At 31.9% G+C, this 26903-nt stretch overlaps 8 protein-coding genes and 1 non-coding gene across 10 annotated transcripts; 4 read left to right on the forward strand and 5 right to left on the reverse strand.

Moving 5' to 3' along the window:
• Positions 1-1171: 1171 nt before the first annotated feature.
• On the reverse strand, positions 1172-2643 carry LOC124936246 (mitochondrial import inner membrane translocase subunit Tim9). Its single transcript, XM_047476730.1, has 2 exons — positions 2463-2643; positions 1172-1608 (listed from the first exon to the last, which is right to left on the reverse strand). Exons 1-2 carry the CDS (start codon positions 2555-2557, stop codon positions 1422-1424), a joined length of 282 nt encoding a protein of 93 aa, XP_047332686.1. The 5' UTR covers positions 2558-2643; the 3' UTR covers positions 1172-1421.
• Positions 2644-3479: 836 nt separating this feature from the next.
• On the reverse strand, positions 3480-5369 carry LOC124936297 (ATP synthase small subunit 6, mitochondrial-like). Its single transcript, XM_047476786.1, has 3 exons — positions 5166-5369; positions 5014-5065; positions 3480-3682 (listed from the first exon to the last, which is right to left on the reverse strand). Exons 1-2 carry the CDS (start codon positions 5284-5286, stop codon positions 5019-5021), a joined length of 168 nt encoding a protein of 55 aa, XP_047332742.1. The 5' UTR covers positions 5287-5369; the 3' UTR covers positions 3480-3682; positions 5014-5018.
• Positions 5370-8983: 3614 nt separating this feature from the next.
• On the forward strand, positions 8984-9532 carry LOC124935934 (histone H4). Its single transcript, XM_047476378.1, has one exon. It carries the CDS (start codon positions 9031-9033, stop codon positions 9340-9342), a length of 312 nt encoding a protein of 103 aa, XP_047332334.1. The 5' UTR covers positions 8984-9030; the 3' UTR covers positions 9343-9532.
• Positions 9533-10118: 586 nt separating this feature from the next.
• On the forward strand, positions 10119-11381 carry LOC124933625 (protein SLOW GREEN 1, chloroplastic-like). The gene has a single exon (XM_047474059.1). The coding sequence runs from the start codon at positions 10190-10192 to the stop codon at positions 11231-11233; it is 1044 nt and encodes a 347-aa protein (XP_047330015.1). The 5' UTR covers positions 10119-10189; the 3' UTR covers positions 11234-11381.
• Positions 11382-11469: 88 nt separating this feature from the next.
• LOC124933624 (UDP-glucuronic acid decarboxylase 1-like) lies at positions 11470-13385 on the reverse strand. Its single transcript, XM_047474058.1, has 6 exons — positions 12688-13385; positions 12361-12588; positions 12207-12290; positions 12042-12116; positions 11872-11964; positions 11470-11791 (listed from the first exon to the last, which is right to left on the reverse strand). Exons 1-6 carry the CDS (start codon positions 13306-13308, stop codon positions 11585-11587), a joined length of 1308 nt encoding a protein of 435 aa, XP_047330014.1. The 5' UTR covers positions 13309-13385; the 3' UTR covers positions 11470-11584.
• A 310-nt stretch (positions 13386-13695) lies between these two features.
• On the reverse strand, positions 13696-16142 carry LOC124935752 (probable pectate lyase 4). Its single transcript, XM_047476175.1, has 5 exons — positions 15762-16142; positions 14477-14828; positions 14198-14408; positions 14044-14112; positions 13696-13960 (listed from the first exon to the last, which is right to left on the reverse strand). Exons 1-5 carry the CDS (start codon positions 16030-16032, stop codon positions 13727-13729), a joined length of 1137 nt encoding a protein of 378 aa, XP_047332131.1. The 5' UTR covers positions 16033-16142; the 3' UTR covers positions 13696-13726.
• A 1249-nt stretch (positions 16143-17391) lies between these two features.
• Positions 17392-19592, forward strand: LOC124935751 (protein CANDIDATE G-PROTEIN COUPLED RECEPTOR 7-like). Of its 2 annotated transcripts, none has more exons than XM_047476173.1 (2): positions 17392-18764; positions 18906-19592. In XM_047476173.1, the coding sequence occupies exon 1, from the start codon at positions 17435-17437 to the stop codon at positions 18749-18751; it is 1317 nt and encodes a 438-aa protein (XP_047332129.1). In that variant the 5' UTR covers positions 17392-17434; the 3' UTR covers positions 18752-18764; positions 18906-19592. The 2 variants fall into 2 exon arrangements, with proteins under 2 accessions (XP_047332129.1, XP_047332130.1); XM_047476174.1 differs by having other exon boundaries at positions 19005-19592.
• Positions 19593-23189: 3597 nt separating this feature from the next.
• LOC124935757 (thioredoxin-like protein AAED1, chloroplastic) lies at positions 23190-25757 on the forward strand. Its single transcript, XM_047476181.1, has 9 exons — positions 23190-23447; positions 23559-23700; positions 23782-23827; positions 24856-24915; positions 24993-25029; positions 25113-25192; positions 25270-25361; positions 25427-25487; positions 25557-25757. The coding sequence occupies exons 1-9, from the start codon at positions 23258-23260 to the stop codon at positions 25614-25616; spliced, it is 768 nt and encodes a 255-aa protein (XP_047332137.1). The 5' UTR covers positions 23190-23257; the 3' UTR covers positions 25617-25757.
• A 394-nt stretch (positions 25758-26151) lies between these two features.
• On the reverse strand, positions 26152-26233 carry TRNAS-UGA. Its single transcript has one exon. It is a non-coding gene; the product is annotated as a tRNA-Ser (tRNA).
• Positions 26234-26903: the final 670 nt, after the last annotated feature.

Here is a 26903-nt window from a genome sequence, read left to right on the forward strand (position 1 = left end):
AAACATTTATTTCTTTTATCATAACTTTTATTTAATAAAATAAATGTATTTTCTCTCTAAACTCTTCGTATCAATCTTTAAAAAAATTCTTCAACATTCTTTTTACATTTTTCTTCAACATTCTTTTTACATTTTTCTTCATTTTCCAAGAACTACATCAGTATACTTACAAGTAATGTTTTTGTTTGTTGTTTAACATTTTAATATTATTAATTTTATTATGTATGACAGTTATGTTTCTTCTATTTTAACCTATACAATTTTTTAAGTTTGTAATCGGGTCCTCGACGAATCAGTAATGGGGATATAAATAAAGATACCCGTCGTGTCGGGTAGTAGAATAAAAATTGGGTTCGGGATGACTACTTCATTATTCGACGAGTAGTGTATCCATTGTCATCGTTAAATTTGCCACTGTACAGGTTGGCTTACTTACGATTTATTTGAAAGAAAAAAAAATCAGGTATCAAATAACAATTAATCATTTTATAATAATACTTTTTTCAATAATCACCCATCAATTAATGGAAGAGTATTGTTAAAAAAATGTTTAGTGGTTTAAACTAAAATGAGAAAAGTTTTAATTTTTTCAAGAGGATTAAATTATTGTTTATATGAAAAACCTAGTCGATCTAGTCATTTATATTTTTCTTTACTTTTTGGAAAGATTTTAGAATGATTTATGAATTTCTAAGAAAAAAAAAAGTCTATTGATCAATTGTTTCTTTAATCTATTAACGGTATTCATATAACGTAACCTTTACACTACACTCTATAGGTATCGTACATATTTTATAAAATATAATTAACTATTTTAATAATAAATATGTTTTATCAAAGAATGATTGAAATTGAGTGATAATAATTTTCTTAAAAAAATAAATAATAACAAATATGTTATTAGACTAAAATAAAATATTTTAATTTAAACATGTTTGACAGAATACTTTAGCTAGTTAATTCACCAATCTAATTATGATGGTTTTAAGTACATATATATCATTATGATTAAATTAAATTTTCATAATTATACGTTTTGAAAAAATTATAATTATTCTTGAATAACCAAGAATATAATTAACTTAGGACACTTTTAAAATATTAAATTAATTGTACAATGTAGTAATATAATAAAATAAATTTTAAGAGCAATTTTACAAGTTGAAAAGAGATGCATAGAAACAAAAATTAGATTATAATTGGTTCAAAACCAATCCAAATAAAACACTCTAAAAGCTAGATTCAGAAATTCAGGAAATGTGTATAATTATTAAAAAGCAAATTAACTAAAGTTATGAATGTAACAATTCAGAAGGAGGAGGAGCTACAAACCTCATTCGATGTATTTGTGAGCAACAAAAAACAAGCACATTACTGAAAATAATAGAATTGATATTCAGCAAAGTTTGGAGAATAATCTTTTAATCGGGGGTTGGTGCACCTTGGTTGAGCTCAGCGAACCTCAACCCAACACGCATCGAATGCTTCAAGAACTTCTCTGCACATCGACGAACGCAGGTCTCCTCTTGTTTGTCAAGAGACTTGCGCCTGAACGAGTCAACACAGTCGCTGAAACATCTCTCCACTAGTGAATTATACATCCTCAAACTGCATGTATATAGCAGTAGTTTCAAACCATTAGAAGAAAATAAATAGAATGCCCAAATAGAATAAACTCTTAGTATCAAATTTTCAGACAAGTCCCCATTTGATATCAATTGACACTTGTTAGATATTGGGTTATTTGAAATCCAATATGTATTAGTTAGAGTGTCTGATTCTAAAGCCGAGGTCGAAATAATGAACAAAGAAAATTGATCAATATCTGGTTTCCAATCTCAACCAACATTTCTTGTGATTGAGATTGGTTTAACATAAAAATGGTTTCCAGATAGTTTGTGTGTATTACCTGTCTTCCTCCTATGGAATGAATACACTTAATTAGAGAATTTTCTACTATGATTGAAGACATTGATAAAGTTAAAAAAGCAGCAGCACCTTTTGTCAATTCAAATAAACATATTGAACAATTTCCAATCCAATCAAGCCAACTGAATCTGTCTATGTGAGATTATTCAAAATCAAAGAAGATAAATTCACAGAAAAGATCATTAGTGTTTCTACAATACAGGAATCACACACATCAATCCAACTTAATCAATCACCAAATATTATGGACAATCAGCAATGAAATCATTCTCCAGATAATAAAGGATCTGAAACTGTGAATGATAGAGTAATTGCAAATTATTCACTCAATACAATTGCTATTACACGACATATAGTTCTACAATCCAATTAGGGTTCTTCACTTCAATTACTCCCTATTTCAATCCATCACAGCAAACATGTATCAGATAGAACGTAAATCAGCAACACGAGTCATAGGTATGGAACTAGATGGATTCTAGATACTCTAATCCGCCATATACACACATATATAAACAGAGAGGGAGTGGTACCTATCACGGATCTGGAGCTGATCAATCATGGATGCCATTCTCAGCTTGTCTTCCTCTGGAAGAGAATCAAGATCTCCAAGCATGCTCTTGTCCATTTTTCTGTATCCCGCTCGGCGGCTCTCTCCAGAAAGAAATTCTAGTGGAGAAATAGCTTCGTCTATCTATCTCTCTTTCTTTAAAACCCTAATGGATACGTGTGCAAGTATAAAAATAATATTTCACCCAGTTTATTTGAATCATCTAATTAAAAAAATAATTGTTACTTTTTTCTAGATAATAATATAAAAAAATAAATTAAAATTAAAATAATTTTCCCCGTTTCTTATTTATTCAAGGCAAATTATAATGAACATTATCAAACTATTATAATGTATTTTCTAATTATTTATATTACTATTTTATATATATATATATATAATATTTTATTTTTTATTTTACAGATTTGTCAAATTAAGTTTCTAATAGCAATTAAAAGTTCAAACATCTTTTCCAAATCTTATTCGAGTTTTTTTTTTTAATTTTTCTCTTGTTAATAATTTAACTATGAAATTTAAAATGAAGTGGAGGTTAAATTAGTGATATTTATTTATAATAAAGGTCTAAAATCTCAATTGTATCTTTATGTTTCTAGTTTTAATTGAGTTTATTTGATTCATCACTAATTAAAAAATATTTCATTAGAGTTAATTTGAAAAAAACTAATTAAAAATTATTAAAACTATATTTTATTTTTTGAATAATAATGTAAATTACTTTTTAAATTATAATCCCCAGCTCTTTACATCTCTTTTTTTAAAAAAAAAAATTAATAAGAAAACAAATTATAATATGAAATAAGAACCAAAGTTTGCCAATCAAATGCAAGTTTTTATAATTTAAAAATTAAATAAAAATGCAAATTAAATTTTAATTGCATCTATATCTATATATTTAAACATTTGTTCCATAAATAAACAATTTTATTCTTTACACCACAATCATACTTAAGAAATTGGCACAAGACAATGATAAACCAAATTAAGCTAAAAGCCAAAGTCAATGAAAGTATTTGATCAAAATATTGCATGTTTAGGCCTCACTTAAGTGGGTCATTGGTAACATAATTCAAACAGAATACTAAAAAGCTTATGAAACATTTGGGTAATTATTCGATAAATGAACCAACCCCAATCGACGAAACACAAATATGGACCTCATCTTTGAACCCTTCAGAAAATCACCTGTATAAGATTAAAGTAAAATTCAAGAAGGTGCAATTGCCAACAAAAAAAGGAAATATAAGATTTTCATAACAGCAGAAGGTTCATCATCATTATCATTATCGAAACAAGACAAAGTTAATGACCAAAATGTATGATTATTGACCAAAATGTCCAATAGTGCTTGCCTGGTGAATTCATGTTAGTTGAAGCTATATAGGAAACTCAAAACCAGATAATAAGATATAACACATAAACTCGTTAAATTGTTCATAGAATATGTAGTAGCATCAACCCTAAGCATAACACGAACTTCTTATAATTTCTGCTCTTATTGGGAGATAAATGCAAAATGGTCATGTGGAAGATGAAGGGCAGTCATATAATGACTTTGTTCTATCAATGCACAAGCAACTCAACCGAATAACATGAAAGTAAAAGAAATAATGGACGAAAACAGTTGGAATCCTTTGTTTTAACTACCTAAAATTCAGTACATTCTATTAGAGAAAGAATACATAAAAATAGTATTCAAGGTGCTACTTTGTTATGAACACCCATGGTCCCATGTATTATACAAGTTAATAAGATCATGTATGCAAGATTGACCAAAATGCCCATTGGTGCTTGCCTAGTATTCCTGCTAACTGAAGATATATAGGAAACTGAAAACCAGATAATAAGATATAGCACATAAGGCACAACCCTAAAGATGGCATAACACGAACTTCTTATAATTTATACTCTTATTGGGATATAAATGCAAAATGGTCATGTGGAAGATGAAGGGCAGTCATATAATGACTGTTCTATCTATACACACACTACTCAACCGAATATAATATGAAAGTAGAAGACATAAACTTTAGTACATTCTATTCAAGGGTGCTACTTTGTTATGAACACCCATGTATTATACAAGTTATACAATCACGAATCTTTTAACTAATTGATGGGCTATATCAATCACATTAACCACATAAATAAATTCCAATCACTATAGTCTAAATGATAAAACATTCTAAATGTTCACAATAAGATGTGTAACTTTGGGGATTTGCATCTAATTGATATGTCAGTTCGATTTCAAGAGAAAATTTCACAACTTGTGTCAATTGAAAACACCCCAAAGACTAACAACGAAGTGCATAGAACAAATAGACAATTAGCATAAGTGGCATAGACCTATTTGTTATATTTCCATCTGCTATATATACATACATGCATCAAAATTGCTCAAACCCTAGAAACAGATATGAAACCCGAAGCTTCGTTTCAGCAAAGAGCAAGATGAAATGAGCTAAAACTGACACATAGATGAAATTCATCCGGCATTAATCAGATTTACATACAAGATTCACCTTTTGTGCCTCTGCACGAATGGAGAGTTCTTCGCGTCCTCCTCTGCACGAAATTGGATACAGAAAAGGTCAGTTCAATTTATTAATCGAAGAAGCAGTCAATCCTGATAAAATCAAAGATAAGAGGAGTGTTATATATTTACCGGTGAGATTGAGAGATAACTTGGTGATGATGGAGCCGGTGACGGCGAAACCGACAAGGAACGGCCAGTTGCGGCTCCATTCTCGGCGGAAGAAGATGGGCCATGGATCAAATTTCCTCATCTTTCCTTCAAATTCTTTGCTTCGATTTCTCTTCTCTCTCTCTCAAATCAAAAGTCTCAATACGCAGCTTCGTGGTCGCAGATAGCTAGAGAAAAGGATTTTAGGTTATTGGCGCGTGTAATTTTGTCCTACCTAACGCGCGTGAATATTTAGAAACGAATTATTATTAATTACAAATATTTTGATATAAATTTTGTCTCAAACTTTATTTTTATAATTCAATTATAAAAAAAATTAATAATAATAATAATAAAATATATAAGTTTTAACTTTTTTTTTTTTACAAGAAAATTAACATTACCCATAGTCATGGACCTGGCCCGCTTCAACTCAAGGTGACTTTAAGATTGAGTTGACTTCAAGATGGAATCAATAAAAAAAAAAAGTTTTAACTATACTCAAATAAATAACATTTATAAATGTTTTATAAATTATTGATCGGAAATTTATAACATTTTTAAAACAGACTTTTGATTTGTCTATTTTATAGAGTAGATCATATTACAATAATAAATTTGACAAATATATGAGTTATATTATGACTTTGCATGTTGTAGAATAAGAAGATATTTGAAAATTATGTAGATGAGTTTCTAAGATTGTGATGGCATGATAAAATTATTATTATAAACATGGACTGACCATCTATATAGATTATGTTGTATTGAGCTTAAACTCAATCTAAATAAATTTTTATACATTTTTATGTTTTAAAAATACTCACTTACTTGTATTAGTTATTTAATATTCATTTTTATATTAAGTTTAAACACTTTTATTCAAAATATTATATTAAGTTAAAGTCGTTCCTAACTTTGATTTATGGTTTATATATTAAGACAAATTCTTAGTAGTAAATCATCACTATAAATATAAATGGTCTCATAATTGTCTTTTTTACTCGTTCGTCAAGTTACAATACTCGTTTCTCTATGTGGGTGTTTGATGTTAAAATGTGTCATTTTAAGATTAATTATCCAATAAATAATACTAAGATATTTAATTGAAGCCTTCAACTTTCATTATTTAAAGGAAGATGGTTGCAACCCTTTATTTGTTTAGATTAATAATATTGAGTTATTCTTGTTTTTATTATTGTTATCAAAATTGTAACAATATTTCCATAAAATATTCAAAATTGTGTTATCAAAAGTTAAATCAAATTCACCAATGAGCAATTCCACACCTCAATATTCAAATTTTGTATTATAATAAACGAGCGAACAAGATTTTAAAAATTTAACTCGATGTTTTAAAAGTATTTGTCTTTCTTTTATTTGTAATAAAGATTTGAGTGAAAAGTTTTACTTAAATAGAGGAGTTCACCCCATAATTCGAAAGAATACACATACACCTAAGAGCAAGTGCATCAGTTACTTTAAACACAACCATATATATGCTATATTAGAATTTAAAAAAAAAAAAATTCTTCAAAAAAGACCATACATTAGTTAATCTAAACATTAATTCTAAAATAGAAAATTCTAAAATTTTGACTCTACTAGTTTAAATTTAGCATACTAAATACAAATTCTATAATTTTTTAATAATTCTTTCTCTCTTATTAAAATAATAGATTTTGGAGGGAATAAATATTTTATAATTTTATAGGATAGAATTGTAAAATTTAGAGTAGCTGATGTATTGACTAGTTAAAATTTGAAATGCTAAAATAGGTTTATGTTGTTTTAATGTATTTTAGATACTCAGATTTAGAGTAGCTGATGCAGTTGTTCTAAGAACATTACATTGGTATAAACAGTTAGATTAGATCGATTTCTACACTAAAATACTAAAATGCACAGATAAACAGTTAAAGTCGGTTTAAAAACTTTTTAACGTCAGTTTCAGTTTATTTTGATCGTTTAGGGTTTAGTCGGTTAAAATATCGATTCGTTACAGTTTCATTCGTTCGCAAAAAATGGTTACTAAATAATATAATTATACATCATTTTGTTTGAGCAAAAATTATATCAATTATGTATACTAGTTTTGGAAAATTATTACCAGCCATGTATAAATATATATATTGCAATTTAATGGTTAAAAAAACAAATATTAAAAAAAAGTTCAGGCATCAACTATAAGTTGTACATAATATATATTTTTAATTTTATTTTAACTATGGCCTTGTTCTCTTTGGGTTTTTTAAAAACCCAAATCAAATCACTTTTCCAATCAATCACTTCTCACCAATCACATCACTCATTTCATTAACTAAAATACTAAAATATCCTCTAATTTAAATTATTATATTATATTTTATTTATATATATCAATACCATTTAAGTCTTTTTACCAAAAAATAATCATTACCTCCTCAAGATCATCACCCATCAATCAATTTTTATCTCTTTTGATTTTTTAAAAAGCCCCTAACCGAACAAGGCCTATGATTCGATTGGTTGGACCTAGAGGTGCAAACGAACCGAATCGAACCGAATAATACAAAAAAAATGATATTCGAGCTCGAGCTCGAAAATTATGAATGGTATTCGAATTTGATTCGAAGTTCGAAAATTCAATAAAATTTGGCTCGAGCTCGATTCGAAATAAAGTTCGAACTCGAGTTCGATTCGAATTGTTCGAACCTTGATTCGAACAACTTCGAATCATAGCTCGAAATAATTCAAATTCGAGTTCGATTCGAAATATGTGAACATATTAATTCGAGTTCGATTCGAAATATGTGAACATATTCAAATTTGAGTTCGATTCGATTCGAAAAAAATAAAAATAAAAAATATATAAATATTAAATGAAAGTTCGCGAACGGCTCGTGAATAATCGAACAAAATAATTTAGGTTCGAGTTCGGCTCGAAATATTATCGAACATATTCGAATTCGGCTCGAATTCGATAGATTCGAACTCGAATCAAATATATATAGAACCGGCTCGAAAAGCTCGTGAGACAGCTCGGTTCGTTTGCACCTCTAGTTGGACCCTACTAAACCGAACAACAAAATTATTAGGTTCTATTTAGCTATTTATAAATAGTTGATTATTCAATTGATTTTCAAATTGTTTTGACTAGTTCGATTCAGTTTCGAGGAATGGGTGGATTTTCTTTTATTCCCTCAAACATGTTATATTAATTATATTTAAGAGTTCAGATTTTGATTTTTGTTTTTTTAAGAAAATTATAAACTATTTGTTTATGTACTTAAGAAGGGGTCTGTCTCACTTCAAAAATAAAATATTTTATTTGATAAGATTTGGCTTGTTTTGATTGAAGTTATTCAGATAATTTTTTATTTGGTATTAATCATAAAAAGTTTGATTATTAAATAAAAAAACTTAAAAAAACATATAACTAGTATTTTAATTATTCAATTGATAAAGGGAAATGGTTAAGGATAATATATAGTTTATTTGAAAGAAGTATTCATCTAAATAAATATATTTTAATTTTTATAATAATATTTGAATATTATATTTGGTTTACATTAAAAAGCACACATTAATAATATATTGTCTGTCGCGGATTACCATCTAAATCCGTTGATTCACAACACATCCAACGGTGTAGAGTATTATCTAATAAGTTCACACTTAACTTTGACGCGGATCGAAGAATATGACGCGGATTATAATCTCCATCCGTTGATTCATACATTTAATCCAACGGCCAAAACTATTTCCAAATCAGAATCTCCCCTTTATAAACTGCAAATCGCAAACTAAACCATATCACCAATTCCATTAAATCAAATAATCAAATATCTCTCTCTCTCTAAAAACAATGTCTGGACGTGGTAAGGGAGGCAAGGGTTTAGGTAAAGGAGGAGCAAAACGTCATCGCAAAGTTCTTCGCGATAACATCCAAGGAATTACAAAACCTGCGATTCGACGACTTGCTCGAAGAGGAGGTGTGAAGAGGATTAGCGGTCTGATCTATGAAGAAACTCGCGGCGTGTTGAAGATCTTTCTCGAGAATGTGATTCGTGATGCTGTTACTTATACTGAACACGCTCGCCGGAAAACTGTGACGGCGATGGATGTTGTTTATGCTCTTAAGAGACAGGGAAGAACTCTTTATGGATTTGGAGGTTGATGAAGAAGCAATTGATGATGTCTTATTTAGGGTTTTAAGCTTTCTAATGTTGGCGTTTTACTGTGAAAATTTATCATCTGGATTTTGGAATTTGCTGTATAATTATTATCAGCCATTATGTTTAACGATCTGAATGAATTAGTTTATATAAATTTGATCATTTTCAAAAAATCCTGTCAGTTTATATTGATTGATTGATATGAAATTTATTAGCTTTGATTTGATAAAAGAGCCACCATGGATCTAACTTTTTTAAGTTGTAGATCAAATGCTGTCGAAATAAATATATTTATTAGAATAATTTTCACAAATTCGTAATTGAAATTGAATAAATATAAGATATGAATTTATTAACTTTATTTTTATAAGCACAACAAATACAAACAACTTTAAAAATATAAATATTATAAAGTGTTATAATCATAGCTCCAGGACCCTTTAAAGATTTTTTTTTTCCTTCTTGATGTTTGATATTTTTAATTGAAATGAAATATTCATATTATATTAAGTTAAGGGTTAGATAGTCCACGATAAGTGACCATTATAAAAGTTTATTAAATGTTTTTATTTTTTATTTTTTACATAATATCCAAGTTAGTTTAAATATGTTATGTCCTAATTGTAATATTGTTTTTTTTTTTAATCTAAAACAAAAATTATATTTATTTATTATTATTTAATTGATGAAAAAACCTAAAAAGACACATACCATGAAAAGGCCCAATTAGTAAAGTAAAGCCCAAAACGACAGTCATCTTCTTCTTCTTCCTTCTGATAGCTTCTTTGCTTCTTCCGTCATCTCACCGACTCTCTCTCTCCTCTCTCTTCTGCATCTCATTGAACAACAATGGACGCCATAACCAAATTCTCAGTTTCTCACCGACCCTTAATCCACCGTATAGATTATTATAACAGATCATTTTTCTCTAAACCCATTTCATCTTTCTCATTTCCATCTATACCTTCACCGTCTTCCCGGAAGTTCACCATAACTTTAACCTCTGCAACCCCTAAACCCCAATTAACCACTCAAACCCTAAACCCATTCCCTTCCTCTCTCCTCAAAGCCACCGTCCTCGCCGCCGCGACATCTATCGCGACAACCGCCCTCTTATTTGCTAGGTTTAATCTCAAACCCGCAATTGCCGCTCCCATCCTGCCGCCGTCGTCTGCATCTGAAGAAAACTTATCCGAAGACGAGTCGTTACTGGAGAAAGAGAAGTCTCTCCAAGCCTACGCAGATGAAAACCCTAACGATGTTCAAGCACTAAAGTATCTCATGGAAGCCAAAGTGAAGAACCAGAAGATTGACGAAGCTATTACCATCGTCAATCGGTTGATAGAATTGGAGCCAGAAGAAGAGGAATGGCCGTTGTTGAAAGCACATATGCATTTCAAGAACGACCAAGCTGAAATTGCGTTGAAAGGGTTTAGTGAAATAGCTTCAAAGGATCCTCTTCGTTCGGAAGCTTATCATGGTCTTGTAATGGTGGCTTCTCAATTAGAATCTGAGAAAGAAATGAAGTCGATTGAGGAGAGAATATTGGAAGCTATTGAGATTTGCGAGAGAGATGAGAAGAAGAAAGAAGCTAGGAATTTGAGGCTGTTGATTGCTCAAATTCGGGTTATTGAAGGTGACTTTGATGGATCATTGAAGATTTATAAGGAGCTGGTTGAAGATGAACCTAGAGATTTTCGACCATATCTTTGTCAAGGTATAATTTACACATTGTTGAGGAAGAAAGATGAAGCAGAAGAACAATTTCAAAAGTATAGGAAGTTTGTTCCTGAAGAACATCCGTTTGTTGATTACTTTGATGAGAATATGATGGCCACCAAACTTTTTGCCCAGAAAGTTGAGAATGAAGAACGATCACAGCAAAATGTCTGACCCAGGTAGATGATGATGATGATGGTGATTCAGTATTTCTTTCAAATTCGCCATTTTTGTGATGATAATAATAACAGAGTTATGAGAACAATTTTCAGCTATGTTTCATAAACTTAATCTAGAGATATTGAGTGTTGTAAGTTTCTATTAATTATCCAGATTATACTGTTATCATGATTTGTTATAAGCAATCAAATGATGAAACCCATTTACTTTTTCAAAAAAACATCCATTTATAAGTCAAAAAGATTGCCCTTTTATGATAAAAAGCACAAAAATAATAATAACAACAATGTATGCATCATATAATATACTAGCCCAATCAACTTGTATGTTTGTATTGTTATGGAATTAGTTCCCTTTACCTTCATCTTCGTTCAAGATGCGATTCCTAAAATCAGAAACCATTCTCGGCAGACCTTCCCTGAGTGATACTCTCGGTTCCCAGTTCAATAGGTCTTTCGCCTTGCTAATATCTGGCTTTCTCTTATGTGGGTCGTCAGCTGTGTTTGGTTTGAATTCAATGGCTGCACTTGGATCAATTGTTTCTTTTACCACCTGCCCATAATTCGGTTATAAAATGAGAGTATGCCCATTTTGGTTGCTTGCAAATTCAAACCAAAAAACTATTTACAAACCTCAGCTAGCTCTAACATGGTGAATTCCCCAGGGTTTCCCAAGTTAAATGGACCTACATGTTCTCCTTCCATTAATGCCACCAATCCATTCACCTTACAGAATCACAAAACCCAATTCAATCAACTGTTCTAATTTGAATCTTACAATGATGACAAAAAGAGATACATACCAAGTCAGATACATATTGGAAGCTTCGAGTTTGCTTTCCATCACCATATACAGTCAATGGTTGTTTTCTAATAGCCTACAAACAAATATACCTCAAACTAAGAAAGGCTTATCGAGATTTCGATGTAGTAATATAAAGCAGCTCTGATTATGAAAGAACAAAAACCTGTGCAACAAAGTTGCTCACAACACGGCCATCATCCAAACACATCCTAGGCCCATAAGTATTGAAAATCCTAGCTATTCTGACCTGCAATCGAAAAAAGAAATGCGTTTGGTTTGCTTCATCGAAAAATATCAAGAAAGGCAGCTCAAAATACCTCAACACCTGCGCCTCGATGATAATCCATTGTCAATGTTTCAGCTGTCCGCTTTCCTTCATCATAGCAGCTCCTAACACCTATCGGATTAACATGTCCCCAATACGTTTCTTTCTGGGGATGCTCAAGAGGATCCCCATAAACTTCACTTGTGCTAGTCAACAAAAACCTAGCCCCTATTCTCTTTGCCAGACCAAGCATATTAAGAGTTCCCATTACATTTGTTTTGTAAATCTTGGTCAAGGATTCAAAATTCATCATCTAGTTTTATCGAAAAGCAATCGTGAAATATATATACAGAAAGAAAAGGAAACAATTGAAGGATATGATTGTCTTCACTGGATTATACTTGTAATGAACAGGAGAAGCAGGGCAAGCCAAGTGATAGATCTGATCAACCTCTAACAATATAGGTTCAACAACATCATGTCTAATAAGTTCAAACCTAGGGTTACCAAAATGATGCATAACATTCTCCTTCCTTCCAGTGAAGAAATTATCGATCACAATCACATCATCTCCTCTCGCGATCAACTTATCAACCAGATGACTACCGACGAATCCGCCGCCGCCTGTAATAACAATCCTCAAACGCCGCCGGCCAATTCCTACGGGAACTCTACCACCAACCTCTCTCCCGGCGTAATTCCCTCGGTATTGCGAGGACGAATCACGTCCGTATAGAGAAACCGATCTGGGAATCGAGGAGTGGAACTCAGTGGGGCCGATGCGGGAGAGGGTAGGTTGGAGAATGAAGAAAGTGGAGCCGATTAGAATTCCGACGAGGACGAAGAGAAGACGCTGTTCTTTGAGGAGGTAGTTGATGGATCTAGGGAGAGATCTTGGATGCTTTTGGATCTTTGGAGAGTATGGAGGTGTGATGGCCGACGACGGCATCTCCTCATCTCGCCGATGATTGATGCTGGACTGTTTGTAGAGTTGTTTCATGGTTGAATTTGGATCGATTGGTGGAATGAAAATCAGGTTGAGAAATGTGAATTGGGAGAGATGAAACAGGAAACCAGTTGGAGGGAAAGTGGAGTTGGGTAAGCCACTGCCATCATCTCTATATGTTAACTTACTTAATTAACCTCATTTCTTTTAATACTTTCTTAATTTTGATCATATAACCTACTTTAAATTTGAATAACTAATATTAATTTTTTTTTATTAGCTATTGAATCAGAGAATGATGTGCTCTCGCAAACCCGTGATTTTGGTCTCTTAAATCGAAAATTTCAACACGGGTAAGAAAATGAAAAGTACTAGGACAATAATACGTGCAAACCATCTCTTATTATGCATTAGTTTTTTTAGTGTACATGTTTATTTTTCCCCCCAAAACATAGCCCGAAAAGATTTGTCATTATTTGGCAACGTCAACCGGTAGTTGAAGTTCTTGCCATCCGGTACAATGTTGAAGAACGTGCTTAAGCGTGTCGTTTGCGGCTGACATGGTCCACGAAGGGTAGTATTCGCTAGGATGAAAAATGTGATCCGATGATGTCGAAATTGTTGGCATACCATGTTGAGTTCCATCGACAAACCAGTCCCCTTCCGATTTTATATGACCTGATTTTGCTTCCTCCTTATCAGCAGCCTGACAAAACAAAAAACATCATGTAAATAGATTGTTCCATTCCAATTTTAGAAACAGTTAAATCAGTTAATGGTTATTATAACCTTCTCTGTAAGATACTTGAAAGCCACTCTTTTCTCTCCAGCTTCATATACATTGCACTGCGAGTAAATCTGGTTTTCAAGGAATAAAAAACACAATCATACGAGAAAAGAAATAGGTAGTTATCAAGAGTTATTAACTACTACAATGGTTTACCTGCGACTCTACACTAGCACATACCGCGTAAATACCCCAGTTTCTAGTATAGTTGTTGTACAAATGTACTTTAGCAAACCTGACCCTAGGATGTCGCTGACGTGTACCGTCGAAGAAACAATGATGAATGGTTACACGGATGCACCTATCCTCTACGTGAGAAGGGTCGGCTCCGATGAGTATTGTCTTGTTATGGTTTGAGAAATGGCATCTGTCCCATAATCCCATTTAGTAATGTGAAGAGTAACTTTGATTAGATAATTGTTTTTCTTGATATACCTTGATATTGTAACGTCGGTACTCTGTCTAGTGATATCAATGAGACCGTCGTCGTAATTGCTAAGGCTGCAACGATCAATCCATATGTTCTTTGACTTGGGCTTTATTTGGATTCCATCAGCATCAGGACCTTTGCCACCTTCAAACTCTAGATTGGATATGATTACATTCTCACATTCTTTCAGCCTCAAACCTTTTCCTGTTAGTTTTACTCTTTGGCCACGACCATCTATTGTCTTGTTCGAGGAGACACTTAAATATGATCTTAGTTCAATGGTTCCTGAAAGTTTGAACACAATCCATAGAGGCTCTTTTTTGCGACATCCATCACGGAGTGATCCAGGACCATCGTCTGCACCAAATCTGAACTTGTCAAACATTCCATTTCTTTTCATAAACAAATACAAATTTATTCTTTCAATTTATCAAGCAAGTTCAGTCCTAATTCAACATTAATGAAAGTAAAATGGTGTGATTATGATCCTATTGATCTAGATTATTGTATTATCTTATACTTAATTTGGTGTCAATAATATTTTGGATTATGAACAATTATTCAAATTATTTTTTAATTCACTGTCATTCTCACAAATAGAGATTAAATTTATTGTTTTAGATGATCCATCTCATAATATGATAAGAAATATGCAAATTTCCATAATCCAGAGGTCATAAATTATTCACAGATAGCAATCGAGGTCATAAACAGAAGAAAAAATGGTTATGAAATCATAAACTCTCGAGAGTTTCAGATCAAAGAATAGCATGCTTCAATTCAACTGTAGAGATCATAAAGCTTGTGCTTAATATATACAACTTCAATAGTGGATTAGCATTTCTAATGATATTAAGCTACCAACAAGCAGAGTAAACCATGAATATGTCAATGGAAGGATGAAATTATTCATAGATAGCAATTGAGTTCAATTTCTGTAACAAACCGAATAGGAATTCGTTATGAACTCATAATAAACTCTCCAGAGATTAGATCAAAGAATATTATACTTCAATTCAACTGTAGAGATCATAAAGCTTGTGCCTAATATATACAACTTCAATGGTGGATTATCAATTGTAATGCTATTAAGCTACTAACAAGCAGAGTAAACCATAAATGTGTCAATGGAATGATTAAACTATTCACAAATAACAATCGAGTTCAATTTCCGTAATAAACAGAAGAAGAAATCGTTATGAAATCATAATAAACTATCCAGAGATTCAGATCAAACATTATCATGCTTCAATTGAACTGTAGAGATAGAGAAACCAGGAATAAACTGACCTTCCAACGTAGTAACGTGATAAAGTGGACCGTGAAGACCGCCGATGGCAGAGCGGCCGAAACCTTCGGCTTGACCGGCGAGAGCTCGGAGAGAAGAATCGACGTTCGCATAAGGCAGAGATGGAGAATCCATTTTAGATTTAGCTTCTTCCACTCTTTGATCTTGGCCTTTATGCTTATCGGTTAGGGTTTTTGCATCATTAAGGATAACTCCGTTATCAACTCTGTAACCGCTTTTGCGTGACTGTAGACAGCCATTGCAGTTTCCCATCGATGAGAGAATTTATAGAAACGTCTTTTCGGACTGACTGAGCTGAAATGCTTTAGCAGATCTCTCTCTCTTGTAGCAGAGAAAGAGAGAGAGCCCCACATTTCTGCTGCCGACAGTTTCTTCCATATCCATTGAAAGCGACGAATCTATGAGTCGGCAATTAGGCATCATGTATTATTTGATTTCTCTAGAAGATGATAGCATTTTGACTAAGCCCCTGAACTTTTTCTCTCAAGTGACTTAAGTCCCTAAACATTTATTTAATTTATATAAGATTAATAGGAGATTAATATTCGATTAATTTTTGAGAAACAATTATTATTAATTTTTTTATCAAGTATCATGGGTGTAAGGGTTAGTCGAATTTGTATAAATGAGATTAAACATTAAAAAGAATATTTAAATTTGATATAAATGAGATTAAAATATTTTAATAATAGATTTTTGATTTTAGGATAATTCAAACAAAATATCCAAGTCTTTTCCCAAAAAAAAAAAAAAAAATCCAATTCTGTACAAAATTTTGTATGTATTGTTATAATTTATTGTTAAAATAATTTTATATCATTTTTGTTGGAAGATATTTGAGTGTTCAAAATTATATCTAAAATTTCATTTTTTTTCATATGGTATGAAAAAATGTTATATTATTTATTAGGATGAGCTAGAATTATTAGAAGTGTTCATTATTTTTAAGCTAATTTGAATTCAAATAAAATTTTTATTTGATAATTCGAATTCATTTTATTTATTTTAATTATATATATTCTATAATTTATTAAATATAATTAAATATAAAATAACCGAATTCGAATCGGTTTGGTTCAGTTTGGTTCGGTTTTTAAATTGACTTAAAAAAATAAAACATACCGAACTAAAAAAGACGTGAACATAACCAATGAACACCCCTCTACTGAAAAAAGAACTCAAATCATGGAGGTCGAATAACCCGAAAGCCGAATCAATTGTCTACCCTAGGTGGAATGAATGACGACTAAAATATAATATTTTGTGGAGTATGGCTAAGATTCATCGAATTATGTTTAAGTTTGGAAGCAGTTGCTTAAAGTTTGAATTAAAACAACTAATGCGTGAGACCTACCTATTTTGATTATTTTTCAGTGAAATATGTGGTTAGAGTAAAATGTAAGTTATTATTGAAAGTATAGGGAGTTAATTGTTTTAATCTTGAATAATGAATAGTATATTTTATTCTTACTTTCTTATGTCATTGACCTTTTAAAAAATAATTAAAATTAATTCTAGGATGTAAAGACAACACAAGTTGTATTTCTGTTATATGATTGATAACTGAAATTGTTCAGTTAGTTTCTATTCGCCACTGCTCATAGATACAGATACTCTTTATCCCTTAGATCCTGATCGGCCGGATCGGTAAAGCATGGAAACGATGTCATTCACGGTGCCGCTAGCCGCCGTTCTTCTTCTCCTCCTCTTCGGCCCTACTTCCGGCGAGATTAAGAACCTGAAGATCGAATCCGACACTCGGCCGATGATTCTCTTCGAGAAATTCGGTTTCACACACACCGGTCAGGTCACCGTCGCCGTATCAAAAGTCTCCGTCATCTCCTCAATTGCCAGTCCAGATCCAAACCGTCTCGGCTTCTTCCTTCTATCTGAAGAATCATTAATCCAAGTTATCATGGAAATGCAGTCAGATCTCAACCTCTGCGTTCTCGATGCGAGGTATATTAACCTACTTTTCACCTTCTCCGATCTGTCTCCTCCTCCAAGTGCTTCATTCAACAGTTCGTATCCAATCACCTGGCCTAACGAATACAGTCTATTCTTCGCCAATTGCGGACCTGAAAGTCGAGTAACCATGGATGTCTATACAGAGATCTATAATCTAGACGCAGGCGGAGAGAAGGATTACCTTTCCGCAGGCATTACACAGCTTCCAAGTCTATTTTTCGTTTTCAGTCTCATATATTCAACTTTCCTTATTATCTGGATCTATGTCTGTTTTGGTAATAAGATAACCGTTCAGCGAATCCATATTCTAATGGCAGTTCTACTTCTGATGAAGGCGTTAAACCTAATCTGCGCAGCTGAGGATAAACATTACGTGAAAGTTACAGGTACTCCTCACGGATGGGATGTTCTGTTTTACATATTCCAGTTTATCAGAGTGGTGTTATTGTTCACTGTAATTGTTTTAATCGGAACTGGATGGTCGTTCTTAAAGCCTTTCTTACAAGAAAAGGAGAAGAAGATCTTGATGATTGTGATTCCTCTTCAAGTTCTAGCTAATGTAGCTTCAATTGTGATTGGAGAAACAGGACCATTTATCAAAGATTGGGTGACATGGAATCAAGTGTTTCTACTTGTCGATATAATCTGTTGCTGCGCTATAATCTTCCCCATTGTTTGGTCGATTAGATCATTGAGGGAGACTTCGAAAACTGATGGAAAAGCTGCTAGAAACTTGGCGAAACTAACATTGTTCAGGCAATTCTACATGGTCTTAATTGGATATCTTTATTTTACGAGAATAGTTGTGTTTGCTTTGAAGACAATCGCGGCTTATAAGTATCAATGGGTGAGCAGTGCGGCCGAGGAGATTGCTAGCTTTGCGTTTTACGTGGTAATGTTTTATATGTTCATGCCGGTTGAGAAAAACGAGTATTTTGTGATCAATGAAGAGGATGAAGAGGCTGCTGAAATTGCTCTTAGGGAGGAAGAATTTGAGCTTTAATTAATATTTACTGGTATGATCATCTTCTTACTACTGTTCTTTTTATATAAGTTAGTTAAATATGAGAATAACACAATTTTGTCAATAAAATGGTATATTTTATTTTTTCTATATCTATTCAAAATTTATTTCATTTGAATCAAACAAAATGCAGAACAAATGTGTTCATATGATATGATATCATACACCATTACCCATATTAAAAAAATTCTCCTTCATCTTGTTTGGTGGATCTGTGGCGCCAAAAAAGTAGATGGTTTAAGAATACAGAAGAGACCTTCTTAAGCATCATGACCAAAGGCGATGAACGTCTTGGACCAAGTCTCCTAGTTCTCCTCCTCCTTCTATTCCTTCTCAAACCGAATTTCTTAAGCTTTTTTCCGGCATGACGAAAGGATTTCTTGATCCGAACTGGGAGAGTTTCTTTCTTGCTGAAAGTGTAGCTTTTCAGGAAATATTGCCGGCTAGAGATGCCATTATCTTCTGTAAAAGGCGATTGTGGTTCCCCGACTTTGAACACTACCGAGTTCATTATGATATTGATCTATCGAATCAAATCGAATAGATGATGATCATGAAATGAGGAGAAAGAGGAGATGGTATCCCATCATGATGAATGATGATTCCGTTTGAATTGATCAATTTCGAATTGGGATCATAGGGATAACTGTTTGCTTTGGTGGAGCTTAAATATGTTTTTTATTTGTTTTCTATTTTTAATTATGTCTAAAACAATCCTCTTTTTGTTTTTGTTTTTGTTGTTCATTGGAAGATAAGATTAACTATATTTAGAGTTGCATTTGAAACATCTTATTAGATAGATAGTACTAAATTTAGGGAATGCTTGGTAATTTTACAACTATTATTACGGATGTGTCATGATGTTAAAATAATTATAAATCACTTAATAAATAATGTTATATATATATATATATATATATATATATATATATATATATATATATATATATATATATATATATATATATATATATATATATATATATATATATATAGTTGTATTGGATTTCAAAATTGTTTTATTTTATTATTATTTTCTTCTAGTCTATCACTCACTTGATGAGTTCTCATATAGGGGAAATTGGACTAAATGACCCTAAAGATAGGGTCATTTGCATCCGTGGTCACTAATAATTAAATTTAATCTGGTGACCACTTTATTTTTTTTTGACAGAATTACCCTTTTCGCGAAACGCGAAGTGAATTAGGTTAATATAAATACTTAAAATTTTCATTTCCTTCATTTTGTTTCTCTCTCTTCTCTCTCTTCTCTCTTTTCTTTCTTTGTTCTTGTTTGTCGGCGGCGGCGACGGCGAAAACTTCGGCGACGGCGACTACGACTATTCCCTGTTAATCTAAAAAGATAAGAAAATCTTAACCTGAATCGATGTTTATAATACAGATTTATATTCTTATTTCCATATTTTCATTTCAAACTCTAACCCTAACCCAAATCGATTTATGTTCATGTTTCCAGTATCTCCATCTGAAAATCCTAAATAAATTTATGTTTATATTGTCTATTATCTTCATTTCAAACGATTTATATTGTTCTTAATCAAACTCTAACTCTAAATCAAATAAATCTGTTCATATTGGTTTATATTGGTTCATATTGGTTCATATTTGTTCATATTGGTTCATTTTTTTGTTCTTATGTCGATGATGATATTTGCAGATCATATGGGTTCTATTTCGCAAAGTGCTTCTCGTTACGCGAAGGGCTTCTCGTTACGCGAAGTGCTTCTCGTTACGCGAAGTGCTTCTCGTTACGCGAAGGGCTTCTCGTTACGCGAAGGGCTTCTCGTTTCGTCATATGGGTCTGGATTCAGTGAAGAAGTACTTACAGCAAGACGGAAACCGGCTAAGTGTCGACGTTATAGATGAAGGATTTTCTCAATAGTCAATACAATTTTGTTGTTTTTATTTAGGTGTTCTATAATTATATGTTAAAGGGTTTATTTATAGAATTGCATTTTGAAAGGGGGGAGACATAGAGAAATTGAGATTGGACTTGGATAAACTTCCCTTCATATTAAGGGACTTTAATCCAATTTGCATTATTAAACCTAATCCTAATGGACATTAAAATAAGCTTCATTTCCTCAAATTCTCTAATTAAAATGAAGCTTCATTTTTCTTTTGTCTGTTTTATTTTTTTAATCAGATATATATAAAGTTTTTCTAATTATTAATGTAATATTGTACTTTCATCCTGTTACCTAAAGAAATCAAATGATAAACATATTTTTGTTATTTACAATTTGGGATAGAAATTTAAGACAAAACTCACCAAAATGTAATGTTTTTATCATTCATACTCACCAAGAAGTTTCAAAATAGACTAGAGAGTTATCATATATAAAGCTATAAAAAAACAAAAAATGGAGGACCAGTCTAGTTATTATTTGAACAAATAAGATATATCTTTTCTTTGGATATTGGTGGTAGTCTATTATGGAAATGAAGAATTGTTCTCATTCACCTAATCATTCACCTAATATTTTCTTTGTCCTCGTCAATTTGTTCTAGTTGTTCATATTGCGCACCATCACGCCCATTATTATGATTGTCTGATTTTCTTTGTCCTCGTCGACGACATTCATGTTCATACAATCCCTCCACTTCATCCTCCGGTTCATCACGATCCTTTGGCTTCTCATAAGATCGCTGACGAGATTTCTCCCTATCACCCTCTCTATCTCTTCCCTTTTCACGGGATTTTTCCCTACACATGATGGGGTGAACATTAGAATCATTCATATCAAATGCACAAACTGAAATTCAGATTAAAAAAACACTAACTGTGTTTGGGAGAGGTACAATTCCAATTCTTTTGTTTGTTTAACAATTTAAAACTAAGAATTCAAATGAAAGCACCAAGGGTGTATGTAGTATTACCGGTCTGCATGACGATCAGCCCTTTAGTATTCGTAGTGCCTATGTAGTATGTCCTTCGCGAAACGAGAAGGCCTTCGCGTAACGAGAAGCCCTTCGCGTAACGAGAAGCACTTCGCGTAACGAGAAGCACTTCGCGTAACGAGAAGCCCTTTGCGTAACGAGAAGCACTTTGCGAAACAGAACCCATATGATCTGCAAATATCATCATCGACATAAGAACAATAAGATGAACAAAAAAATGAACCAATATGAATCACTATGAACCAGTATGAACAAATATGAACCAATATGAACCAATATAAACCAATATGAACAGATTTAATTGATTTAGAGTTAGAGTTTGATTAAGAACAATATAAATCGTTTGAAATGAAGATAATAGACAATATAAACATAAATTTATTTAGGGTTTTCAGATGGAGATACTAGAAACATGAACATAAATCGATTTGGGTTAGGGTTAGGGTTTGAAATGAAAATATGGAAATAAGAATATAAATCTGTATTATAAACATCGATTCAGGTTAAGGTTTTCTTATCTTTTTAGATTAATAGGGAATAGTCGTAGTCGCCGTCGCCGAAGTTTTCGCCGTCGCCGCCGCCGACGAACAAGAACAAAGAAAGAAGAGAGAGAAGAGAGAGAAACAAAATGAAGGAAATGAAAATTTTAAGTATTTATATTAACCTAATTCACTTCGCGTTTCGCGAAGTCCCTTCGCGTTACGCGAAAAGGGTAATTTTGTCAAAAAAAAAATAAAGTGGTCACCAGATCAAATTTAATTATTAGTGACCACGGATGCAAATGACCCTATCTTTAGGGTCATTTAGTCCAATTTCCCCATATAGAGGGTTTCATAAAATATAGATATAACTAGAGTTTAAAGGTGAGAAAATTATCTATATTTTCGGTATATCGAATATTTTTACCAAAATTATGTTATTCGTATTTTATCGAGATTTCGATATACTAAAATTAATATGATAATATAATTTTTCTTATCCCAAATTTTTCTATAGGTAAACAGATACAAAATTAGACACAATATATATATATATATAGTGTGTAAAAATATTATTAAATGATCTCTATGTAATTCTAAGTCAATAAATTATCAATAATAATGAATTTAAACTTTATATATTATTAAGTGGTCTCTATATAATAATAATAACTCAACAAAATATCAATAATAATAGATTGGATTTAAACTTTTGAATTAGTTTGAGTATTTATATTTAAAAAATAATTAATTTTATTAAATTATTATAATATTTGTTTACATTTAAATTGTATAAAAATAAATAAATAAATTCAACATTTTAATGGATGAATGCAGTAATTAAATAATTAAAAATAAGAATTTTTATCCGAAAACTAAAATTAGAGTTTAGTTAAATATTTATTATTATTATTATTTTGTTTATGTCAATAAAAATGAAAAATATATATGTATGTGTATACGTGGAGTTTTGGTTCCCACTAACAGCAACAGTTTCTCTTAACTGTCACAACTCACTCGCTAAGAAAGAAGACGACGAAGCCGATTCTCTCTCCAAGGAGAAACCAGCTTGAGAACTCAATCAATGGCGATTTCTCTTCCACAAGCTTATCTCGCAAAAGTATCCATTCAAATTCCTTCCTCCACTCAAATTTTACTGAATCGCAATCATGATAGTCGCCAACGAGTCTTCTCTCACCGTCGCCAAACCTCAATCAGTAATGTCTCGCCCTTACGAAGTCCGGTAACTGTTTCTGCTCTCTCAAACTCTCAAGGTAAATGATCTATTAGTCAACTTATGAAACTAGGTTTATCTCTTGGAAGAAATTAGCTAGCTAGCTAGATGAGATAATATTATAATAATGACCTTTGTGAACATAAAACAGGAATTGGATCCACTTTGGTTGGTGAAGAGGTGGCTGATGTGTTAGATAGAGTACAAGTGTTTGATTTGAGTGGAAATTCCATCCTTATTTCTGATCTATGGAAAGATAGAAAAGCTGTTGTTGCATTTGCTCGTCATTTCGGGTATATTTTGATTGAAACAAGTTAACAAACTGATTTGGTATGTGATTTAATACTTTGTAATTTGTATTATATTCATTGCAGATGTGTTCTCTGCAGAAAACGCGCTGATTATCTCGTTGCTAAGAAGGTAATTATTCATCTTTTCATTACTGCACTATGTCTCATTGATACTGAGAGATAATCAATGAATCTATGATTAAGAAGTTTCTGTAGAAAAATAAGCAAAACTGCTTTATAAGTTGAATTTGTAACTCGGATTAAGGTTTCCTGATTCAACGGACCAAGAAGGATTCTGTTGTTTCAGGGTGAAGCGGAATAATAGAAAAACAATAATTCAAGGGTTTCGAGGAGAGAAGAAGCAGCAGGGGCGAGAGAGCTGGGGCTTATAAATAGGAAGATGAGGACATAAAGGGCGAAATACAGTTTTTTCTATTATCCATTTTTATGGCTTTTAAAAGTTGATCCTTATTTAGTTTGGTTCATTCTTTTACTGCTCCCCCGAACTAAAATCTCAAATCAATACTTTTAGGATTTCCATAATAATGGGAATGTGCACCCTTTTTGAGAGCTTGACTTAAGATATTTATCCTCCAATGACTAATCTTTAACCTCTAGAAAGTGTCAAGAAGGTAAGGAGAAGGCTCACATAAAGCTTTTACACTTGAGAATACTGTTAGCACTTAATGGTCCAAGAATTTTTGAAGATGAAGAAGGAAGATCAAAAAATTTAGTTGAGAGATAAGACAAACTTTCACAAATTCATGAATGACCTTAATTGGGGTGAGTTTGACTTATATACCAACCGAACCCACTAGAGAATTCAGTTACAACTGTTCAAGTTTGAGCAGAAATATTAGTTCAAGAACCTAGGGTTAGGGATTCACAAAATTAGGTTTGAGAAAACAGAAATTCAAACATTTAGATATCCAACCCTAAATGTCAATTGAACCTTCCCGGGAACGGTTCTATCCTAATAGTTCGATCAATCCTGGGATTGTAGCAAACTAATTGTTTGTTAGATAGAGTACAAGTGTTTGATCTTCTCTGAAATTTAGTTTTCAGTTGTCTTCCTCTTCTCTGATATTGGTGATAATCTGCTTCTTTTAAATTCAATTACAGATTTTCTAAATTGCATCTATCTTTGTTGATGAACAGGATAGGATGGATGCATCAGGCGTGGCGCTTGTGCTGATTGGGCCGGGCAGTGTGGAGCAGGTTTTCTTCTTTTTTATACATATAATTGTCGATTCTGGATGTGGGTAAGTAACAATGGTAGAGTTATTTGTGTGTAGGCAAAAACATTCTCAGAGCAAACTAAATTTGTAGGAGGTATACTTCTTGTAAATATTATCTAAACATTGAATGAAATTTAGATTAACTAAGAAATAGATTCATGGTTTCTTCTGTTTCAGAAGTATATGCAGACCCGAGCTATTCATCATACGCAGCACTTGGATTTGTTTCAGGACTTTCCACTATATTTACTCCAGGGGTAATGAAAATCTTTAATCTCTCTTTTCCTTGTTTATATTGTGATTAAAATAGTGGTTTTTGTTATATATGTACTAGGCAGGATTAAATGTCATACAAGCTTACATAGATGGATATCGCCAGGATTGGGCCCTCTCATTTGAGAAAGACACTAGGACAAGAGGGGGCTGGTAATTACACTATGAATTGCGGGTTTTTATTTAGTGATTTCCTTGATAAATTTATGTATTTGCAGGCAACAAGGTGGAATTATTGTTGCTGGTCCTGGAAAAGCTAATGTCTCATATGTTCATAGAGTAAGTTCATTATCTTTTTTCTACCTTAGATTGCAGAAGGTGAAATTCTTTATGTTGTAATGTGTATAGGACAAAGAGGCTGGGGATGATCCCGATATCGATGATATTTTGAAAGCCTGTTGCTCGTAATAAAGGGCAAGGGCAAGTCGAGGATTTGTAAAAAACATGTTTTCCTTTTTTAAGAAGAAAGAACATATATTGATGCTCTTTCTTAGTGATATGTATATACAAATTATATATAAATATATATAATAGATGATGATGCTGAGTGTGTTACATGGATAGTGCTAGCTAATACAATCTATACATTAGGTCATGTAGAACATGGGGTCCTTTCCTAATATACCTAAGTTTCCCATTGAATTTTCACGTTTTCATTCAATTTTCGCTTTATACCCACGTTTTCAAAAAATACCCACATTACCATTCCTCTCAAAACAAACATGGTGTTCAAGATTCAGCTATTTCAAAAAATACCCACATTTCCATTCCATCATAGTGGTGAAGATTCAGCCATTGTTGCTATGGGATCTTCTTTCACTGCTAGATCATCAAAACCAAACAACTAATGTAAAAATGTCATCTTTACTTTTTGTTATGCCTGTAATGTTTACACTTAATGTATGTGTAATTAATTCCTTGTTTGGATTCGGAAAAAATATATCGTCGACAGCAGGGTTCGAACCTGCGCGGGCAAAGCCCAACAGATTTCAAGTCTGTCTCCTTAACCACTCGGACATATCGACTTTTGTTTAGATTTTGTATCTATAATATTTTGACTTAAATATATGTTTCTCATTAGTAAAAAATGAAAAAATTTAGTTGCGAACTCCTTAAGAAACTATATTTTTTTTTATATCAATGTATATATTTTTTTTAAAAATTGAAAAAGAAAAATCATGGGTACTTATATTTATATATTTCAATATGAAATAATAATCAAACACAAATAAGAGTGATAAAAATTATTCTATTAAAGGTATTTGATGAAGCACACTTCCTTTAACTTAGTATTCTTAAGAAAATGAATAAAACTTTTGGAGTGTATTGTTTCTCATTAGTATGTTTTTGAAGGCTGAACAATTAGGCAACCTTAAAAATTATTTGATTATATTCTCTTATTAGTTAGTTTTGTAATTATTATTTTTATTTTTTAAACTATTTTCTTATTATTTAGTTTATCAGTTATATAAATAATTTATATAATTTTCATGTATTGTTTTGACTTGGCCTCCTTTTAATAGGACTATCTAGGTTTAACTAATTTGAGCAATGGTGATACAAACATACTTTTTTAATATTTATTTGAGATGCTTAAATTTTACTCTTAATCCACATTTTAATTTTTTATGAGTCTTTTTTTTCTTCTTTTTTTTAATATGTTTTTCATTATTTGGTTATTAATAAAAAAAATTA

The sequence above is a fragment of the Impatiens glandulifera genome, chromosome 4 (genome assembly GCF_907164915.1).
Source record: "Impatiens glandulifera chromosome 4, dImpGla2.1, whole genome shotgun sequence".
In the NCBI taxonomy this organism is placed as follows: domain Eukaryota; kingdom Viridiplantae; phylum Streptophyta; class Magnoliopsida; order Ericales; family Balsaminaceae; genus Impatiens; species Impatiens glandulifera.